Source organism: Pongo pygmaeus, chromosome 6, assembly GCF_028885625.2.
Source record: "Pongo pygmaeus isolate AG05252 chromosome 6, NHGRI_mPonPyg2-v2.0_pri, whole genome shotgun sequence".
Taxonomy (NCBI): domain Eukaryota; kingdom Metazoa; phylum Chordata; class Mammalia; order Primates; family Hominidae; genus Pongo; species Pongo pygmaeus.
Genome location: NC_072379.2, coordinates 71,565,149 through 71,588,086, shown reverse-complemented (window position 1 = coordinate 71,588,086; position 22,938 = coordinate 71,565,149). Strand labels below are relative to the sequence as shown.

The window sequence follows — 22,938 nt, the reverse complement described above, 5'->3', positions numbered from 1 at the left end:
TTGCTATAGAAACAATATTCTCTCACACTCTACAACTTTTCTGCTTATTTCTAAAACTTGACAGGAGGGACAAAAGAAGTTCTCCTTCATTCTAGTTTGGCTGTAGCTTCTGCACCTTATCATTGCCAGAGGTTTGAAAAATATAGAACTTTTGGCACATCCTCAATCTTACTAAATTCATTGTTCCAGTCATTTCCGTTTCTAAAAAGATTCACAGGTAATCCTGATGCATAAAGCAAAGACTGTGTCTTCCTGGTTTCTGTGATGTAAATCAAGACAAGTTATAATTTGGGGCTTATTGCTATTAAAACAAAGGAAGAACATGCCCAAGAAATGAAGTTATTATGATTCATGGATACTGGGGTACCTGGAGTGGTTGAAAATGTTTACATAAATAGTGCTAGAGTTGTAGAATGTCAAAAAGAAGGCACAATCTGCAAGAGATAAACATCAATACTTGCTTAATTTGCTAATTTTTTCTAATTGTGTCCTGGGGAGGAAGGAATGTAAGTTGTTACGATGTCCAGAAGAATGGGTGGCAGAACTGGAGTGAGATTTGAAAAAAATGTTCTAATAATGAATAGAACATTGTCTGTTTTGTTTTTTTTTCCACTGATGCAGGCTTAAGATAGAGCCAAGCTGCTTCCATCATGTTGCTGAAAATCATAACATCAAAAATGTTTTAAGATTCTGAAAGTCAAACTAGTCGGTTTTTTGCTATTTTATCTTGGGTTTCTGGAGTCTATGACTATGAGAACATGGGGGAGACATTAAAAAGGAAGCTTATTTTCTATTGTTCTCCCAAATAAATCCTATTACTGTACACTATAATGTATACCTTATATTAAAGAATTCCAGTCAATGATTCTATTGCAGATTCCACACTAGGGATTAAATTATATAATCACTAGTAAAGATGAAATTTGAAAATATTTAATAAACTATCACGTAAGTTGTTAATGTTAAATATAACAAGGGTTTATATACTTTAGTAACTAATTGAACATCTGATTCATGATTAGGAATGCACATATTGCTAAATATCAGGACTCTGAGACGATTAGATTCAGTTTAACAAAAATAACTTGATGGAATGAGATGATGTGGAAGTAAACGGCACAACTAATAGAGCTAAGGTAACGAGCAAGTCTCGAGGAAACTGACAAGTTCTGTAGCCTCTTTCAGACATACGGCAATCCTATAAGTAAACCTACGGCGTTGCCATTCTTAGAAGGTTTAGAAGTTCTGGACTCATTCACGGGAAACATCATGGACTTCAGTGTTCGACTTCAGAGAGTTTAAATTTTATTTTGGTCACTTATTACATTTCATGGGCCTGCACAAGTTATTTAACCTCTCTCAGACTCAAAATTATCTGCTATAAAGTAGTGTTAACAGCTCCTAACACAGGATTCTAGAGACTAAATCAAATAATACTAATAGAGGACTACTCATTAAACAAATGCTCCTTTCCTCTATCTTTTCTTATGGTAGATTAGGAAAAGTAAATATCTTCATATGATTTGCAAAGTCAGTTTGCATCTCTCCAATAGAAGTGGTGAGTAATTGACGAGTCCTATTTTTAGGGCTTTCCCGAGAGAGAGAGAGAGAGAGAGAGAGAGAGAGAGAGAGAGAGAGAGAGAGAGAGAGAGAGAGAGAGATAAAGTCCTTCCAGTAAGCATAAATTACATGGTATCACTCAAGATCAATTTACAACATTAATAATAGCTGTATGTTCTGTCATCATGTATTAGTGTTCTGCAAAAGAAAACTGGACTGGAAAATTAGCAGGGTTAAAGAATAAAGTGAAGAATAACGTGCCTTGGTTAATAATGCACAGAAGCCCTAGAAATGTAATCGCCCAACAGGTTCATTGCCTGCTGCCAGGACAGACCCGATTTATCAAGACAGGGAAATTGTAATAGAGAAAGAGTTCAATTCATGCAGAGCCAGCTGAATAGGAGACTGGAGTTTTATTATTACTCAAGTCAGTCTCCCTGAAAATTCGGAGACTGGGTTTTTTAAGGATAATTTGGTGGGTAGTGGGCCAGGGAATGGAGAGTGCTCACTTATCAGGTCAGAGATAAAAATCAAAGAGCCTTGAAGCTATTCTTGGCTGAGTCAGTTCTTGGGTGGGGGCCACAAGACCAGATGAGTCCGTTTATCCATCTGGGTGGTGCCAGCTGATGCATGGAGTGCAGGAGCTGAAAAATATCTCCCAACACCAATCTGGGGTTTCACAATGATGATGTTATCCCTAGGAGCAACTGGGGAGAGTTCGAATCTTGTGGCCTCTAGCTGTATGACTCCTAAGCCTATTTTCTAATCTTGTGGCTAATTTGTTAGTCCTACAAAGGCAGCCTTGTCCCCAGGCAAGAAGGGGGTTTGTTTTAGGAAAGTGCCGTTATCATTTTTGTTTCAAAGTCAAACTATAAACTAAGTTCCTATCAAAGTTAGCTCGGCCTGTGCCCAGGAATAAACAAGGACAGCTTGGAGGTTAGAAGCAAGATGGAGTCTGTTAGGTCAGATTTCTCATTGTCATAATTTTTTCACTGCTATAATTTTTGTATAGGAGGTTGTCTGGAACATTACCTGTCTGGTAACCACTCCCACTTTCACTGGCACAAATTTGTATCTTGAAAATATCTGTATTTCTAATAGAAAACCATTCACAATCATAGTGAGGTAAACCCAAGAGAGGAGAGAGAGAATAGACAGAATTCAGTTTACTCAAAGAAAACTGAACTTCACCACAAAAGGATCTTTTCTCATTTGGGGGAATTATTTATTAACATTTACATTATTAAACTCATTTTTAGGCTAATCCTATAAATTCACATATATTAAAGCATCTACACACATTTATGTATCATTCCTTGGGGAATCATTAAGCTCTTCTGACATACTAAACAACTATGTAAAGATTAGCAAAAAGTCTCTTTTCTTTGCCATTACTAAAGAATGTGTTTTACACACTGAAAAGTCTCTAGAATGTAGAATCAAGATCTTGAGAATGTTTATGCCTTAAATTTCATAATTTCAAGCCAGCAGAGGGCTCCCTACTGTAACATGATTCTGTATATATATACAAAATTCTGCAAAAATTGTTGGTAAGGGACAAAAGCAGGATTCAATATATGTTATAGGCTTACGTATTTTCTATAACTATGTGTTAAATTAAGAAGTATAAAAAGAATGAAGCAAAGCCAAACCCACTTCTGATACCTGAGATAGAATTTGTTGCTTTTCATCATGCAAAATTTAATCTTCCTCTGCTGTTTCAGTTTGAAAACTAAATGTGCTTCAATTCTGTATCCTCAGTTCACACAGACACCTGCAGTCTGATTCTCTTAATACTCTATATTTTTGTCCATTCAAAGATTAAATAACGTATTGCTAATATGAGATTATCTAAGTCAGGCTCCTTAACCCAGTGATACATAGGCAAAGCTCAATGAAGAACAGCATTAATTTTTTTAGTACATGTGTCTTTGATTATTTAAATTATTAAATTTTATTAAATTATTAAATTAAATTATTAAATTTTAACTTGATTTCAAGAACTATTGGATAAATGAAAAATAAAGATTTTTTTTTAACTTTTTCCATTTCTCGTTCTTTGGACTTCATCCTGCTTATCCCTGTCAGTTCCCTCCTAATGAAACACTTGATGGATTTTTACAATCCCAATGAACAATGTACACACAACACCTTGGGTAATTTTATTTAGAGAATTAACATTGTTCTGACAATTTTAAATAATGCAGAATTGCTGCATGTTGCTCAGTCTGCCAAAACAAATTGACCAAGCATATTAGAGAAATGTATGACAAAGTAACCTGTTGAAAAAACTAATTCTGACAAATTCTATTCATTTTTCTTTCAGTGATCTTTTTTCTTTGAGACGGAGTCTCGCCCTGTCGCCCAGGCTGGAGTGCAGTGGTGCAATTTCCGCTCACTGCAACTTCTGCCTCCCAGGTTCAAGCAATTCTCCTGCCTCAGCCTCCAGAGTAGCTGGGACTACAGGCGCACACCACCACGTCCAGCTAATTTTTATATTTTTAGTAGAGGCAGGACTTCACCATGTTGGCCAGGATGGTCTCTATCTCTGGACCTCATGATCTGCCCGCCTCAGCCCCTCAAAGTGCTGGGATTACAGGGGTGAGCCACCACGCCTGGCTTCAGTGATGTCTTTTTCTGCAATGCAGCTTCTTAGGTTATATGGTTTGCAAAGGTAACTGTGGCCTTAGGAAGACAACCAATGTAATACATTTTTATGACAACAAATATATATCTATGCAAAATTTTAGCAAACATCAAAGGAAACATTGTTTTCAAATTGATGCAACGGCAATATTCCTTCTTGTTTTTACTGTTTTTAAGTTTGATCCCTTCTTTTTATACTTGTTGTCATATAGGCTATTGGTTAATATAACATCATTATATTTGAAATCTTTAATTGTAGTAATAAAGGGGAGAAGTAACCAAAACTGACTTTAATTTTTAATAGAAAATAACAAATGTGAAAGGCAAACAATAGTAAATACGTAATTTTACTTTTCATTAAAGATATAGTTCATATAAGCATTATATAAGATAATTACATTTTAATATGCAGTCATAATATGCTTGTGGACAACTCATTAAAAGAAAAGAATTATGTACAAATTCAGATTATTTCCAAGGGCGAGAGGTGAGTTGTTTCATGCTTCTAACTCCCCAGAAAGCAATGCAAATGGAAAAAACAATCTGAAGAAATAAAACACAAAGAGAAAAAAAAAAGTTAGAAGTGAATCAATACTATTGCTCAACTGAATTAAAAATATTTCCCTAGAGGAAAATGAACATGGACATTTTAGGGAGTCAAGTTATTAAATTAAATCTAGCAATTGTTCACTGATAGCCAATTTAACTTAAAACATGGTGTGTGAAGACAGGAGCAGGAGTTAAGAAGTTTTATTTCTGTGGCTTGTTTCTTATATTCACAAATCTGGGTCATTTCAAGGAATGAGGCTAGATAAATTAGATATTCAAACATTTCTTCTGACATTTGGAGATACAGCATGCTGTATGTATTATATTAAATGATCTAATTGCTTATATAGGTTAAGAAACCTTTGGAATAGGAGAAGTAAAAACATTGTTAAAGAATCCCTCCAAGTCAGTATGATCTAGCTTACTATGAATTTCGCCCAAGGTGAATTAAATTCTAAACACTGCTGATGACTTATCTCCTCAGTCTTTTGATTTTATCAGGTGTAAAAATGTAACTGCAAATTTCCTTCACACTGAAGACTTAACTAAATCATATTAAGCAGCCTGAAAAGTTCATTGAGTTTGTTCAATCCAGGCACTGGTCATGGTCTTTGCACCATCAGATTTCCCAAAGGCAAACACTCCCCTATGCTCTTACCTAGGCACTGATAATTAAAACTACAGGACTGCTTTCCTGATCACCATTTTAGGTGGCTGGGTAACTGGAATGATGATGAAAGCAAACAATGCCAAAACAACCAGAGTTATTGGGATAGCTGTGCGGGAGTTTCTCTATATTTTTCATATATGTGTATACTTCCCCTCCATACTATTAAAATAGGACCAGATGCCTCTCCCCAAGAAGAATATCACTATACCTGGAAGATTCACTGAAATATACAAAGAGAGAACATTTAAGTAAGAAGATGAAGGCACGGGAGCATTCTGGTGTGGGGAACTCCGGTGAAGTCAAGACTGTTAACTGAGGACAGCTGTTAACTCACAGAAAATACCTTGAACTCTGCTGATTTTGCTATTAAAGCATGAATGAGGAAAAAACACCACCAACAACCAAAATACAAACAAGCAAAAAAAAAAAAAAAAACAAAAAAAACCCCTCCCAAACAAGGATGTTTCAATTTATGAGTGGGTTGTTCGGTTTCATATGAACCTCCTGGATCTTTCTAGAGAACCATCATCCTTCACATTAGCCAGTTTGATGGACTTCTTCAAATTCATGCAATTCCTTTTAGCCTATAACACTCACAATATGAAAAAATACTAAAAATAAAATCAGCAGTTATATTGAAGGAGAAGTCAAGAATAATATTAACGTTCTGGAGTTGCCTCAGAAGTCAAATACAATATATTTAAAGGCTGGTTTTGATTTTGTTTCTTTTGACTGTAATTCAAGAGAAATGACCTCATGGGATTTCTTCTGATGGTGCCAGGTAAAATAATACTGTGCTGGGGGGAGTATTTTTGAAAGCTCTTAGACTTGTGCAATGAGCTGCATTTGTCCATGAAAATGGGTTAATGCTGAGAGGGGCGCTGAGAAGGTAGCTTTTCAAGTGAGACAGAGATGATAAATCTATAATATCAGAGTAAATAATTTACTTTAGATCCAGAATATTCAGCAAGCAACTAGTAGATACCTTCTGTTGTGCAGGGTGGTGGAATCTAAGCTATATTTGGCACTAGAAGTCTTTATTGGTTACAAGGATGATCTCCCTGAGGGAAGGCTGAGGAGAATTACTTCAGTGAAACCTCAAAAGTTGTATATAAAGTTTTCGGAGTATTCTCATAAATCTCATAATTCTCCTCTTTTCCATTCTCAATTCCCCTAGACTATCCATACTTTCATCTCCACTCCCAGTACTGTTAAAAATTTTTACCTAAAGAGGAAGTGGAAAAGATTACAAGTCTAGTTATGCCTTGTTATTAATCCACCAGTTTCCACTAAATCTTTCCACCTTTGAAACTGTGATTCAATCCTTTATCCTCTAGGACCTACCTCTAAGTAAATCACAAAAATCTTCCCTTTTCCAATTATCTGAAATGCTTTTAAATTCCTACCGAAAATGCAGTACTGCAGTTAGCAGTCTTTTTTGTGTGTTTTCTTTTTTGTTTGTTTGTTTTTTGCTTGCTTACTTGTTTCAGGCTCCTATGTGTTATCCCTTCAAAGAGATATACAACTGGTTAAGCCTAGGAGTCAGGATCAGGTTATATTAATGTGCAATGAAGATCTTTGCTTCGGCCAGCGTTGTCCTACATGCCTTTATTAGATTATGTCATCTAATTCTCATGACAAACTTTGGTGTGCTGGTATCCAATTTGGCAGTGAGATAGTAGGAACTCAAAATTCATGTGGTTATACCAAGGAATCACAAAACTGCTAAATATCAGAGCTAGAATAAAGTTTTACATTTACTCCAAGAAAATCTAACTGCAAAACCTAGGAAATCATTTCAAAGAATATGAACATCCATAGTGAATTCATTTCCTTTTCTGTAGTCATCACCTAGATTCTCCTAGTTATTTTTTTTTTCTTGTGTCAGTAACTGCTAGGCTTCTGAGACCTTTTCACAATCAATATTTTAAGAACAAATTTGGAATTTTTATATATAATAAAATCCAGATTGGCACAGGATCATAGAAATAAAATAACATAAATGTGCCCTTCTAAAAATACGTGACTCTGAAATATTCACCATTCATTAGAAAATATTTCAGTAGAAGAAAACAGAGTTAATTTTCTATTTTAGAATATATGTGTTTATATATAAATATTACAATGTATAGATTCAAATATATATTGCACTATAATTTTAAGCCAGAAAATTATTTAACAGAGTCAATATAACCACCTGATTACTGTAGTCACTCCATTTAAAATTTTCCTTGTCCAACTATTCTCTTGATTTTTGTATTATGCCATTTATTTTAGGTCTCCTTAGTTGATTAGATTAAATATGTCACTTGATAGTTGATTAACACATTTCTCAAATATTTGTTAAATAAATACAGAATTCCCACTTAGGCTAGTGAAAGAATAGATGAAAGCTGTAGACTTTTTATTTTGCAATATTTGTCTCTAATCTACATATATGATGTTTTTGGATACGTACAAACTGAATGCACACTTATTTTATCCTAGTTTTAGGCAAGTCCCATGATTTTAACAGCTGGATTCTAAATATAAAGCAGAGGAAGTTCATTCTTAGTGTCAAGCCCTCCTTGTGCTAACACATCATTAGTGGTCCTTGTCTTCAGGCTATTTCCTTGACTTCCCAGGAACCTCAACTCTGATGCCTGAACTTTAGCCTGTACAGATGCTGTCATGTTTCCACCATGCCTTTCCAAAAAGTTCATCAATTGGCAGGTGGCTAATCTGTCAGTAATCCATACTAAAATTTTAATGGGGACTGGTGTTTTATTCTGCTGCTCCTCTCAGTTATATATGTGTGTGTGTGTGTGTGTGTGTGTGTGCGTGCACGTGCGTGTGTGCGCGTGTGTGTGTGTGTGTGTGTGTGTGTGTTGCTTTTGTTTTAAGAGACAAGGTCGGGGGGAGGAGCCAAGATGGCCGAATAGGAACAGCTCCGGTCTACAGCTCCCAGCGCGAGACACGCAGAAGACGGGTGATTTCTGCATTTCCATCTGAGGTACCGTGTTCATCTCACTAGGGAGTGCCAGACAGTGGGCGCAGGTCAGTGGGTGAGCGCACCGTGCGCCAGCCGAAGCAGGGGCGAGGCATTGCCTCACTCGGGAAGCGCAAGGGGTCAGGGAGTTCCCCTTCCAGGGGTGACAGACGGCACCTGGAAAATCGGGCCACTCCCACCCAAATACTGTGCTTTTCCGACGGGCTTAGGAAACGGTGCCCCCAGGAGAGTATAGCCCGCACCTGGCTCAGAGGGTCCTACGCCCACGGAGTCTTGCTGATTGCTAGCACAGCAGTCTGAGATCAAACAGCAAGTCGGCAGCGAGGCTGGGGGAGGGGCGCCCGCCATTGCCCAGGCTCGCTTAGGTAAACAAAGCAGCCTGGAAGCTTGATCTGGGTGGAGCCCACCACAGCTCAAGGAGGCCTGCCTGCCTCTGTAGGCTCCACCTCTGGGGGCAGGACACAGACAAACAAAAAGACAGCAGTAACCTCTGCAGACTTAAATGTCCCTGTCTGACAGCTGTGAGGAGAGCAGTGGTTCTCCCAGCACGCAGCTGGAGATCTGAGAACAGGCTGACTGCCTCCTCAAGTGGGTCCCTGACCCCTGACCCCCGAGCAGCCTAACTGGGAGGCACCCCCCAGCAGGGGCAGACTGACACCTCACACGGCCGGCCAGGTACTCCAACAGACCTGCAGCTGAGGGTTCTGTCTGTTAGAAGGAAAACTAACAGAAAGGACATCCACACCAAAAACCCATCTGTACATCACCATCATCAAAGACCAAAAGTAGATAAAACCACAAAGATGGGGAAAAAACAGAGCAGAAAAACTGGAAACTCTAAAAACCAGAGTACCTCCCCTCCTCCAAAGGAACGCAGTTCCTCACCAGCAACGGAACAAAGCTGGACGGAGAATGACTTTGACGAGCTGAGAGAAGAAGGCTTCAGACGATCAAATTACTCCGAGCTACGGGAGGATATTCAAACCAAAGGCAAAGAAGTTGAAAACTTTGAAAAAAATTTAGAAGAATGTATAACTAGAATAACCAATACAGAGAAGTGCTTAAAGGAGCTGATGGAGCTGAAAACCAAGGCTCGAGAACTACGTGAAGAATGCAGAAGCCTCAGGAGCCGATGCGATCAAATGGAAGAAAGGGTATCAGCCCTGGAAGATGAAATGAATGAAATGAAGCGAGAAGGGAAGTTTAGAGAAAAAAGAATAAAAAGAAACGAGCAAAGCCTCCAAGAAATGTGGGACTATGTGAAAAGACCAAATCTACGTCTGATTGGTGTACCTGAAAGTGACGGGGAGAATGGAACCAAGTTGGAAAACACTCTGCAGGATATTATCCAGGAGAACTTCCCCAATCTAGCAAGGCAGGCCAACATTCAGATTCAGGAAATACAGAGAACGCCACAAAGATACTCCTCAAGAAGAGCAACTCCAAGACACATAATTGTCAGATTCACCAAAGTTGAAATGAAGGAAAAAATGTTAAGGGCAGCCAGAGAGAAAGGTCGGGTTACCATCAAAGGGAAGCCTATCAGACTAACAGCGGATCTCTCGGCAGAAACCCTACAAGCCAGAAGAGAGTGGGGGCCAATATTCAACATTCTTAAAGAAAAGAATTTTCAACCCAGAATTTCATATCCTGCCAAACTAAGCTTCATAAGTGAAGGAGAAATAAAATACTTTACAGACAAGCAAATGCTGAGAGATTTTGTCACCACCAGGCCTGCCCTAAAAGAGCTCCTGAAGGAAGCGCTAAACATGGAAAGGCACAACCGGTACCAGCCACTGCAAAATCATACCGAAATGTAAAGAACATCAAGACTAGGAAGAGACTGCATCAACTAACGAGCAAAATATCCAGCTAACATCATAATGACAGGATCAAATTCACACATAACAATATTAACTTTAAATGTAAATGGACTAAATGCTCCAATTAAAAGACACAGACTGGCAAACTGGATAAAGACTCAAGACCCATCAGTGTGCTGTATTCAGGAAACCCATCTCACGTGCAGAGACACACATAGGCTCAAAATAAAAGGATGGAGGAAGATCTACCAAGCAAATGGAAAACAAAAAAAGGCAGGGGTTGCAATCCTAGTCTCTGATAAAACAGACTTTAAACCAACAAAGATCAAAAGAGACAAAGAAGGCCATTACATAATGGTAAAGGGATTAATTCAACAAGAAGAGCTAACTATCCTAAATATATATGCACCCAATACAGGAGCACCCAGATTCATAAAGCAAGTCCTGAGTGACCTACAAAGAGACTTAGACTCCCACACATTAATAATGGGAGACTTTAACACCCCACTATCAACATTAGACAGATCAACGAGACAGAAAGTCAACAAGGATACCCAGGAATTGAACTCAGCTCTGCACCAAGCGGACCTAATAGACATCTACAGAACTCTCCACCCCAAATCAACAGAATATACATTTTTTTCAGCACCACACCACACCTATTCCAAAATTGACCATATACTTGGAAGTAAAGCTCTCCTCAATAAATGTAAAAGAACAGAAATTATAACAAACTGTCTCTCAGATCACAGTGCAATCAAGCTAGAACTCAAGATTAAGAATCTCACTCAAAACCGCTCAACTACGTGGAAACTGAACAACCTGCTCCTGAATGACTACTGGGTACATAACGAAATGAAGGCAGAAATAAAGATGTTCTTTGAAACCAACGAGAACCAAGACACAACATACCAGAATCTCTGGGATGCATTCAAAGCAGTGTGTAGAGGGAAATTTATAGCACTAAATGCCCACAAGAGAAAGCAGGAAAGATCCAAAATTGACACCCTAACATCACAATTAAAAGAACTAGAAAAGCAAGAGCAAACACATTCAAAAGCTAGCAGAAGGCAAGAAATAACTAAAATCAGAGCAGAACTGAAGGAAATAGAGACACAAAAAACCCTTCAAAAAATAAATGAATCCAGGAGCTGGTTTTTTGAAAGGATCAACAAAATTGATAGACCGCTAGCAAGATTAATAAAGAAAAAAAGAGAGAAGAATCAAATAGATGCAATAAAAAATGATAAAGGGGATATCACCACCGATCCCACAGAAATACAAACTACCATCAGAGAATATTACAAACACCTCTATGCAAATAAACTAGAAAATCTAGAAGAAATGGATAAATTCCTCAACACATACACCCTCCCAAGACTAAACCAGGAAGAAGTTGAATCTCTGAATAGACCAATAACAGGAGCTGAAATTGTGGCAATAATCAATAGCTTACCAATCAAAAAAAGTCCAGGTCCAGATGGATTCACAGCCGAATTCTACCAGAGGTACAAGGAGGAGCTGGTACCATTCCTTCTGAAACTATTCCAATCAATAGAAAAAGAGGGAATCCTCCCTAACTCATTTTATGAGGCCAGCATCATCCTGATACCAAAGCCTGGCAGAGACACAACAAAAAAAGAGAATTTTAGACCAATATCCTTGATGAACATTGATGCAAAAATTCTCAATAAAATACTGGCAAACAGAATCCAGCAGCACATCAAAAAGCTTATCCACCATGATCAAGTGGGCTTCATCCCTGGGATGCAAGGCTGGTTCAATATACGCAAATCAATAAATGTAATCCAGCATATAAACAGAACCAAAGACAAAAACCACATGATTATCTCAATAGATGCAGAAAAGGCCTTTGACAAAATTCAACAACGCTTCATGCTAAAAACTCTCAATAAATTAGGAATTGATGGGACATATCTCAAAATAATAAGAGCTATTTATGACAAACCCACAGCCAATATCATACTGAATGGCCAAAAACTGGAAGCATTCCCTTTGAAAACTGGCACAAGACAGGGATGCCCTCTCTCACCACTTCTATTCAACATAGTGTTGGAAGTTCTGGCCAGGGCAATTAGGCAGGAGAAGGAAATCAAGGGTATTCAATTAGGAAAAGAGGAAGTCAAATTGTCCCTGTTTGCAGATGACATGATAGTATATCTAGAAAACCCCATTGTCTCAGCCCAAAATCTCCTTAAGCTGATAAGCAACTTCAGCAAAGTCTCAGGATACAAAATCAATGTGCAAAAATCACAAGCATTCTTATACATCAATAACAGACAAACAGAGAGCCAAATCATGAGTGAACTCCCATTCACAATTGCTTCAAAGAGAATAAAATACCTAGGAATCCAACTTACAAGGGATGTGAAAGACCTCTTCAAGGAGAACTACAAACCACTGCTCAAGGAAATAAAAGAGGATACAAACAAATGGAAGAACATTCCATGCTCATGGGTAGGAAGAATCAATATCATGAAAATGGCCATCCTTCCCAAGGTAATTTACAGATTCAATGCCATCCCCATCAAGCTACCAATGACTTTCTTCAAAGAATTGGAAAAAACTACTTTAAAGTTCATATGGAACCAAAAAAGAGCCCGCATCGCCAAGTCAATCCTAAGCCAAAAGAACAAAGCTGGAGGCATCACACTACCTGACTTCAAACTATACTACAAGGCTACAGTAACCAAAACAGCATGGTACTGGTACCAAAACAGAGATATAGATCAATGGAACAGAACAGAGCCGTCAGAAATAATGCCACATATCTACAACTATCTGATCTTTGACAAACCTGACAAAAACAAGCAATGGGGAAAGGATTCCCTATTTAATAAATGGTGCTGGGAAAACTGGCTAGCCATATGTAGAAAGCTGAAACTGGATCCCTTCCTTACACCTTATACAAAAATCAATTCAAGATGGATTAAAGACTTAAATGTTAGACCTAAAACCATAAAAACCCTAGAAGAAAACCTAGGCATTACCATTCAGGACATAGGCATGGGCAAGGACTTCATGTCTAAAACACCAAAAGCAATGGCAACAAAAGCCAAAATTGACAAATGGGATCTAATTAAACTCAAGAGCTTCTGCACAGCAAAAGAAACTACCATCAGAGTGAACAGGCAACCTACAAAATGGGAGAAAATTTTCGCAACCTACTCATCTGACAAAGGGCTAATATCCAGAATCTACAATGAACTCCAACAAATTTACAAGAAAAAAACAAACAACCCCATCAAAAAGTGGGCGAAGGACATGAACAGACACTTCTCAAAAGAAGACATTTATGCAGCCAAAAAACACATGAAAAAATGCTCACCATCACTGGCCATCAGAGAAATGCAAATCAAAACCACAATGAGATACCATCTCACACCAGTTAGAATGGCAATCATTAAAAAGTCAGGAAACAACAGGTGCTGGAGAGGATGTGGAGAAATAGGAACACTTTTACACTGTTGGTGGGACTGTAAACTAGTTCAACCCTTGTGGAAGTCAGTGTGGCGATTCCTCAGGGATTTAGAACTAGAAATTCCATTCGACCCAGCCATCCCATTACTGGGTATATACCCAAAGGACTATAAATCATGCTGCTATAAAGACACATGCACACGTATGTTTATTGCGGCATTATTCACAATAGCAAAGACTTGGAACCAACCCAAATGTCCAACAATGATAGACTGGATTAAGAAAATGTGGCACATATACACCATGGAATACTATGCAGCCATAAAAAATGATGAGTTCACGTCCTTTGTAGGGACATGGATGAAATTGGAAATCATCATTCTCAGTAAACTATCGCAAGAACAAAAAACCAAACACCGCATATTCTCACTCATAGGTGGGAATTGAACAATGAGAACACATGGACACAGGAAGGGGAACATCACACTCTGGGGACTGTTGTGGGGTGGGGGGAGGGGGGAGGGATAGCATTGGGAGATATACCTAATGCTAGATGACGAGTTGGTGGGTGCAGCGCACCAGCATGGCACATGTATACATATGTAACTTACCTGCACATTGCACACATGTACCATAAAACCTAAAGTATAATAATAATAATAATAATAATAAAAAAAAAAAGAAAAAAAAAAAGAAAAAAAAAAAAATAAAAACACTTCTTTAGAAATATTAAAAAAAAAAAAAAAAAAAAAAAAAAAGAGACAAGGTCTTGCTATGTTGCCCAAACTGGACTCGAACTCTCGAACTCCTGGGCTCAAGCACTCCTCCCATCTCAGCCTCCCTAGTTGGGCCTATAGGGACATAACATCTCACCCAGGTTTATGTCTGTGTTTTAAGAGGCCTTATTCAAAATGGCTCTAATGATGAGCAAATCAAGCATCTAATCTTAAAGGAGAGAGAATAGTGTGCTTGTTGCATGCTCTCAAATTGCAAACCCTCAAATTACAAAGAAATGTGGTGGATTTGACTTATACCTATGTACATATCTGTCTCTTCTGGTTTTAATACACTTACTATATTTATCAATAAGCAACCAGAAGAGAAAAGAAAAACAAATATCACCTTGTGCAGTGGAAGTTCCAATTACAACTAGCTAGGAATCTTCCACAGCCTTTGTGGAAGTGATGAAATAAGACTTTTCAAATAATTTAGCCTTCAGATAAGCTTACAAATAAAATGAAAGCTTTAATGTACTTGAATAATTATTCACAAGAAAAATAAAATCTCTGAAATTGCTAATTATTTTGGTCTGCCAAACATGTATTTATTGTCACAAAGATTAAAATAGAAAACATTCATTGAGATATATCTTATTTAATTTTATATGTATTGCCAGCAGTGGTATGAATATGTATATCCCTGAATCACTAATACGATGAATAAACATGTTAAATGAGCTAAGTCATTTTGCTGAATGATAAAGTCACTTACTCTACTTTGTAAAGGAAGAAATTTGAGTTAAGTATAAAATGGCATTTTTGTGAAGATGTCAGACTTAGCCACCTTACAACAAATTGAAGGGTTATTACTATTTAGTGAATTATATGTTTTCAGCCAAATATAGGCTTATATACTTATTTCCTAAAATTTCCCTAAAATTTTTTAAGAATTAGAATATTAGAATAACTATTTTCTATTCTAAACAAATGTATACCCTGGCCCTAAATAGAAGAGTACATTTTTCTGAAAAATTGTTTCTGTAGTATGAGTGAGGTTTATAAAATACCAGTTAACTATTTAATAGAACTAAAACAATCCCAACAGTAAGAATTGATTTAAAGGAAACACATTAAATATGGAGTATTTTTTTCCTAAATTATTTAAAGAAAACTAAAGTTAATCCTTTGTTAAATACACTTTTTAATATAATGTTTTTTTTTTTTTTTGAGATGACCATTTTCAGCTGTACAGATAAGAACCCAAAGAGAGATCAAGCCTGGATTGCTCCAAAATATCTCTATTTCCTATGAGCGCAAGAGGACAAATAAGCACAATGGAACTAGAATATAAATTAGAGCCAAATGTACTATAGCTCTTTATGAACTGGAAACATCAGAAATATATTAGATAGGGGAGGAGCCAAGATGGCCAATTAGGAACAGCTCCGGTCTACAGCTCCCAGCGCGAGACACGCAGAAGACGGGTGATTTCTGCATTTCCATCTGAGGTACCGTGTTCATCTCACTAGGGAGTGCCAAACAGTGGGCGCAGGTCAGTGGGTGAGTGCACTGTGCGCCAGCCGAAGCAGGGGCGAGGCATTGCCTCACTCGGGAAGCGCAAGGGGTCAGGGAGCTCCCTTTCCAGGGGTGCCACTCCCACCCGAATACTGTGCTTTTCTGACCGGCTTAGGAAACGGTGCCCCAGGAGAGTATAGCCTGCACCTGGCTCAGAGGGTCCTACGCCCACGGAGTCTCGCTGACTGCTTAGCACAGCAGTCTGAGATCAAACAGCAAGTCGGCAGCGAGGCTGGGGGAGGGGCGCCCGCCATTGCCCAGGCTCCCTTAGGTAAACAAAGCAGCCTGGAAGCTTGAACTGGGTGGAACCCACCACAGCTCAAGGAGGCCTGCCTGCCTCTGTAGGCTCCACCTCTGGGGGCAGGGCACAGACAAACAAAAAGACAGCAGTAACCTCTGTAGACTTAAATGTCCCTGTCTGACAGCTTTGAGGAGAGCAGTGGTTCTCCCAGCACGCAACTGGAGATCTGAGAACTGGCTGACTGCCTCAAGTGGGTCCCTGACCCCTGACCCCCGAGCAGCCTAACTGGGAGGCACCCCCCAGCAGGGGCAGACTGACACCTCACACGGCCGGCCAGGTACTCCAACAGACCTGCAGCTGAGGGTCCTGTCTGTTAGAAGGAAAACTAACAGAAAGGACATTCACACCAAAAACCCATCTGTACATCACCATCATCAAAGACCAAAAGTAGATAAAACCACAAAGATGGGGAAAAAACAGAGCAGAAAAACTGGAAACTCTAAAAAGCAGAGTACCTCTCCTCCTCCAAAGGAACGCAGTTCCTCACCAGCAACGGAACAAAGCTGGACGGAGAATGACTTTGACGAGCTGAGAGAAGAAGGCTTCAGACGATCAAATTACTCCAAGCTATGGGAGGATATTCAAACCAAAGGCAAAGAAGTTGAAAACTTTGAAAAATATTTAGAAGAATGTATAACTAGAATAACCAATACCGAGAAGTGCTTAAAGGAGCTGATGGAGCTGAAAACCAAGGCTCGAGAACTACGTGAAGAATGCAGAAGCCTCAGGAGCCGATGCGATCAAATGGAAGAAAGGGTATCAGCCCTGGAAGATGAAATGAATGAAATGAAGCGAGAAGGGAAGTTTAGAGAAAAAAGAATACAAAGAAATGAGCAAAGCCTCCAAGAAATGTGGGACTATGTGAAAAGACCAAATCTACGTCTGATTGGTGTACCTGAAAGTGACGGGGAGAATGGAAACAAGTTGGAAAACACTCTGCAGGATATTATCCAGGAGAACTTCCCCAATCTAGCAAGGCAGGCCAACATTCAGATTCAGGAAATACAGAGAATGCCACAAAGATACTCCTCGAGAAGAGCAACTCCAAGACACATAATTGTCAGATTCACCAAAGTTGAAATGAAGGAAAAAATGTTAAGGGCAGCCAGAGAGAAAGGTCGGGTTACCATCAAAGGGTAGTCCATCAGACTAACAGCGGATCTCTTGGCAGAAACCCTACAAGCCAGAAGAGAGTGGGGGCCAATATTCAACATTCTTAAAAAAAAGAATTTTCAACCAAGAATTTCATATCCTGCCAAACTAAGCTTCATAAGTGAAGGAGAAATAAAATACTTTACAGAAAAGCAAATGCTAAGAGATTTTGTCACCACCAGACCTGCCCTAAAAGAGCTCCTGAAGGAAGCGCTAAACATGGAAAGGCACAACCGGGACCAGCCACTGCAAAATCATACCGAAATGTAAAGACCATCGAGACTAGGAAGAGACTGCATCAACTAACGAGCAAAATAACCAGCTAACATCATAATGACAGGATCAGATTCACACATAACAATATTAACTTTAAATGTAAATGGACTAAATGCTCCAATTAAAAGACATAGACTGGCAAATGGGATAAAGACTCAAGACCCATCAGTGTGCTGTATTCAGGAAACCCATCTCACGTGCAGAGACACACATAGGCTCAAAATAAAAGGATGGAGGAAGATCTACCAAGCAAATGGAAAACAAAAAAAGGCAGGGGTTGCAATCCTAGTCTCTGATAAAACAGACTTTAAACCAACAAAGATCAAAAGAGACAAAGAAGGCCATTACATAATGCTAAAGGGATTAATTCAACAAGAAGAGCTAACTATCCTAAATATATATGCACCCAATACAGGAGCACCCAGATTCATAAAGCAAGTCCTGAGTGACCTACAAAGAGACTTACACTCCCACACATTAATAATGGGAGACTTTAACACCCCACTGTCAACATTAGACAGATCAACGAGACAGAAAGTCAACAAGGATACCCAGGAATTGAACTCAGCTCTGCACCAAGCGGACCTAATAGACATCTACAGAACTCTCCACCCCAAATCAACAGAATATACATTTTTTTCAGCACCACACCACACCTATTCCAAAATTGACCATATACTTGGAAGTAAAGCTCCCCTCAATAAATGTAAAAGAACAGAAATTATAACAAACTATCTCTCAGATCACAGTGCAATCAAGCTAGAACTCAGGATTAAGAATCTCACTCAAAACCGCTCAACTACGTGGAAACTGAACAACCTGCTCCTGAATGACTACTGGGTACATAACGAAATGAAGGCAGAAATAAAGATGTTCTTTGAAACCAACGAGAACCAAGACACAACATACCAGAATCTCTGGGATGCATTCAAAGCAGTGTGTAGAGGGAAATTTATAGCACTAAATGCCCACAAGAGAAAGCAGGAAAGATCCAAAATTGACACCCTAACATCACAATTAAAAGAACTAGAAAAGCAAGAGCAAACACATTCAAAAGCTAGCAGAAGGCAAGAAATAACTAAAATCAGAGCAGAACTGAAGGAAATAGAGACACAAAAAACCCTTCAAAAAATTAATGAATCCAGGAGCTGGTTTTTTGAAAGGATCAACAAAATTGATAGACCGCTAGCAAGATTAATAAAGAAAAAAAGAGAGAAGAATCAAATAGATGCAATAAAAAATGATAAAGGGGATATCACCACCGATTCCACAGAAATACAAACTACCATCAGAGAATATTACAAACACCTCTATGCAAATAAACTAGAAAATCTAGAAGAAATGGATAAATTCCTCAACATATACACCCTCCCAAGACTAAACCAGGAAGAAGTTGAATCTCTGAATAGACCAATAACAGGAGCTGAAATTGTGGCAATAATCAATAGCTTACCAACCAAAAAAAGTCCAGGACCAGATGGGTTCACAGCCGAATTCTACCAGAGGTACAAGGAGGAGCTGGTACCATTCCTTCTGAAACTACTCCAATCAATAGAAAAAGAGGGAATCCTCCCTAACTCATTTTATGAGGCCAGCATTATCCTGATACCAAAGCCTGGCAGAGACACAACAAAAAAAGAGAATTTTAGACCAATATCCTTGATGAACATTGATGCAAAAATCCTCAATAAAATACTAGCAAACAGAATCCAGCAGCACATCAAAAAGCTTATCCACCATGATCAAGTGGGCTTCATCCCTGGGATGCAAGGCTGGTTCAATATATGCAAATCAATAAATGTAATCCAGCATATAAACAGAACCAAAGACAAAAACCACATGATTATCTCAATAGATGCAGAAAAGGCCTTTGACAAAATTCAACAACCCTTCATGCTAAAATCTCTCAATAAATTAGGTATTGATGGGACGTATCTCAAAATAATAAGAGCTATTTATGACAAACCCACAGCCAATATCATACTGAATGGGCAAAAACTGGAAGCATTCCCTTTGAAAACTGGCACAAGACAGGGACGCCCTCTCTCACCACTTCTATTCAACATAGTGTTGGAAGTTCTGGCCAGGGCAATTAGGCAAGAGAAGGAAATCAAGGGTATTCAATTAGGAAAAGAGGAAGTCAAATTGTCCCTGTTTGCAGATGACATGATAGTATATCTAGAAAACCCCATTGTCTCAGCCCAAAATCTCCTTAAGCTGATAAGCAACTTCAGCAAAGTCTCAGGATACAAAATCAATGTACAAAAATCACAGCATTCTTATACATCAATAACAGACAAACAGAGAGCCAAATCATGAGTGAACTCCCATTCACAACTGCTTCAAAGAGAATAAAATACCTAGGAATCCAACTTACAAGGGATGTCAAGGACCTCTTCAAGGAGAACTGCAAACCACTGCTCAAGGAAATAAAAGAGGATACAAACAAATGGAAGAACATTCCATGCTCATGGGTAGGAAGAATCAACATCATGAAAATGGCCATCCTTCCCAAGGTAATTTACAGATTCAATGCCATCCCCATCAAGTTACCAATGACTTTCTTCACAGAATTGGAAAAAACTACTTTAAAGTTCATATGGAACCAAAAAAGAGCCCGCATTGCCAAGTCAATCCTAAGCCAAAAGAACAAAGCTGGAGGCATCACACTACCTGACTTCAAACTATACTACAAGGCTACAGTAACCAAAACAGCATGGTACTGGTACCAAAACAGATATATAGATCAATGGAACAGAACAGAGCCGTCAGAAATAATGCCACATATCTACAACTATCTGATCTTTGACAAACCTGAGAAAAACAAGCAATGGGGAAAGGATTCCCTATTTAATAAATGGTGCTGGGAAAACTGGCTAGCCATATGCAGAAAGCTGAAACTGGATCCCTTCCTTACACCTTATACAAAAATCAATTCAAGATGGATTAAAGACTTAAATGTTAGACCTAAAACCATCAAAACCCTAGAAGAAAACCTAGGCATTACCATTCAGGACATAGGCATGGGCAAGGACTTCATGTCGAAAACACCAAAAGCAATGGCAACAAAAGCCAAAATTGACAAATGGGATCTAATTAAACTAAAGAGCTTCTGCACAGCAAAGGAAACTACCATCAGAGTGAACAGGCAACCTACAAAATGGGAGAAAATTTTCACAACCTACTCATCTGACAAAGGGCTAATATCCAGAATCTACAATGAACTCCAACAAATTTACAAGAAAAAAACAAACAACCCCATCAAAAAGTGGGCAAAGGACATGAACAGACACTTCTCAAAAGAAGACATTTATGCAGCCAAAAAACACATGAAAAAATGCTCACCATCACTGGCCATCAGAGAAATGCAAATCAAAACCACAATGAGATACCATCTCACACCAGTTAGAATGGCAATCATTAAAAAGCAGGAAACAACAGGTGCTGGAGAGGATGTGGAGAAATAGGAACACTTTTACACTGTTGGTGGGACTGTAAACTAGTTCAACCCTTGTGGAAGTCAGTGTGGTGATTCCTCAGGGATCTAGAACTAGAAATTCCATTTCACCCAGCCATCCCATTACTGGGTATACACCCAAAGGACTATAAATCATGCTGCTATAAAGACACATGCACACGTATGTTTATTGCAGCATTATTCACAATAGCAAAGACTTGGAACCAACCCAAATGTCCAACAATGATAGGCTGGATTAAGAAAATGTGGCACATATACAACATGGAATACTATGCAGCCATAAAAAATGATGAGTTCATGTCCTTTGTAGGGACATGGATGAAATTGGAAATCATTATTCTCAGTAAACTATCACAAGAACAAAAAACCAAACACCGCATATTCTCACTCATAGGTGGGAATTGAACAATGAGAACACATGGACACAGGAAGGGGAACATCACACTTCGGGGACTGTTGCGGGGTGGGGGGAGGGGGGAGGGATAGCATTGGGAGATATACCTAATGCTAGATGATGAGTTGGTGGGTGCAGCGCACCAGCATGGCACATGTATACATATGTAACTTACCTGCACGTTGCGCACATGTACCATAGAGCCTAAAGTATAATAATAATAATAATAATAATAATAATAATAATAATAATAATAATAATAATAATAAAAAGAAAAAAAAGAAATATATTAGATAATTATAGATTTTTTTCTAGAATTTTGCAAGAACCCAGTTTCACAAATGTCAACTTACAAGAAATTGAGAATTGTTTTCACTCTGAAAATATTCTATATATACCAAAATATTTATTCATATTCAGAAAAAGGGAAAGAAAATGTTAAAGAAATAAATTCCAAATACTGTATCTATTACTTTGAAATCTTGCATTATCTCTTTGTGCTTATTTCTATACCCCATTCAAGAGAGAACACAATCACAGCTATGCTTAATATGAGGCCTTTTAAGGTTTTTTCCTATCTAAATTTTAAATCAAACAGTATTACATTAGTTTATAAATATATATCACAGTTCTTAGCTTATGAAAAACAGTGTAAAAAGAAAGTTCATGTGAATGACCATGTGATAACATCACCTTATTGAAAAGAATATCAATAGTATCAGAAGAGGTTTTTGTGTGCTTGTCGCACACCTTATTGAAAAGAATATCCTTCAATCAATAAATATCTACTGATACTCATTTTCTAACAGGAGAAAATACTAAACGTAACACAATCAAGTTTTAAAAAGATAAATACAAAATACACATTAAAACAGAGTTTTCACTGCTTCAGCTGAACTCCGAAAATGGAAATATCAGATTTTCACTATTTTACTATTTAATGGGGGCAAAAGACACATAATTAGAGTAACAAAAAGTACTAGCTGAATTTACACAACAAATGCAGAATCTTTCATTTCACGCATTATTTCAGTTCCCTAATTTTATACAATTATTTACTCACTTCTAAAAGTCTAAACTGCCTAAGAAAGTGTGCATCCTTTTGGACAATACTACAGAAGAGAAGCCTATTGTTCATCCCGACCGCATTTAAACTATCATGATAACATCTGAAAACCATAAATATCAGCCACAAGATTAGAGATCACTGAGAGGTCTCCAAAGCCTACCCATAATTCAGAGAATATACTTTAATATGGTTGGCATGAATTAGCTACTGCACATGTAAACCCATCTGGTTAAAATTGTATAAACCATAGTTAGCATAAAGTGAAAATAGATGCTACATTTCTCAAAAACATCTGT

The 22,938-nt window shown here is 38.2% G+C and overlaps 1 protein-coding gene across 1 annotated transcript in view; it reads right to left on the bottom strand.

Annotated features, from left to right (window-relative positions):
• Positions 1-4,614: 4,614 nt before the first annotated feature.
• The window catches only part of AGMO (alkylglycerol monooxygenase), a 417,125-nt gene continuing 398,801 nt past the window's right edge, over positions 4,615-22,938 (bottom strand). The window contains exon 14 of the mRNA XM_063667515.1: positions 4,615-4,749. Within this exon, the coding sequence (XP_063523585.1) occupies positions 4,675-4,749 (75 nt within the window). The 3' untranslated portion in view covers positions 4,615-4,674. The remainder of the gene's footprint in view (positions 4,750-22,938) is intronic.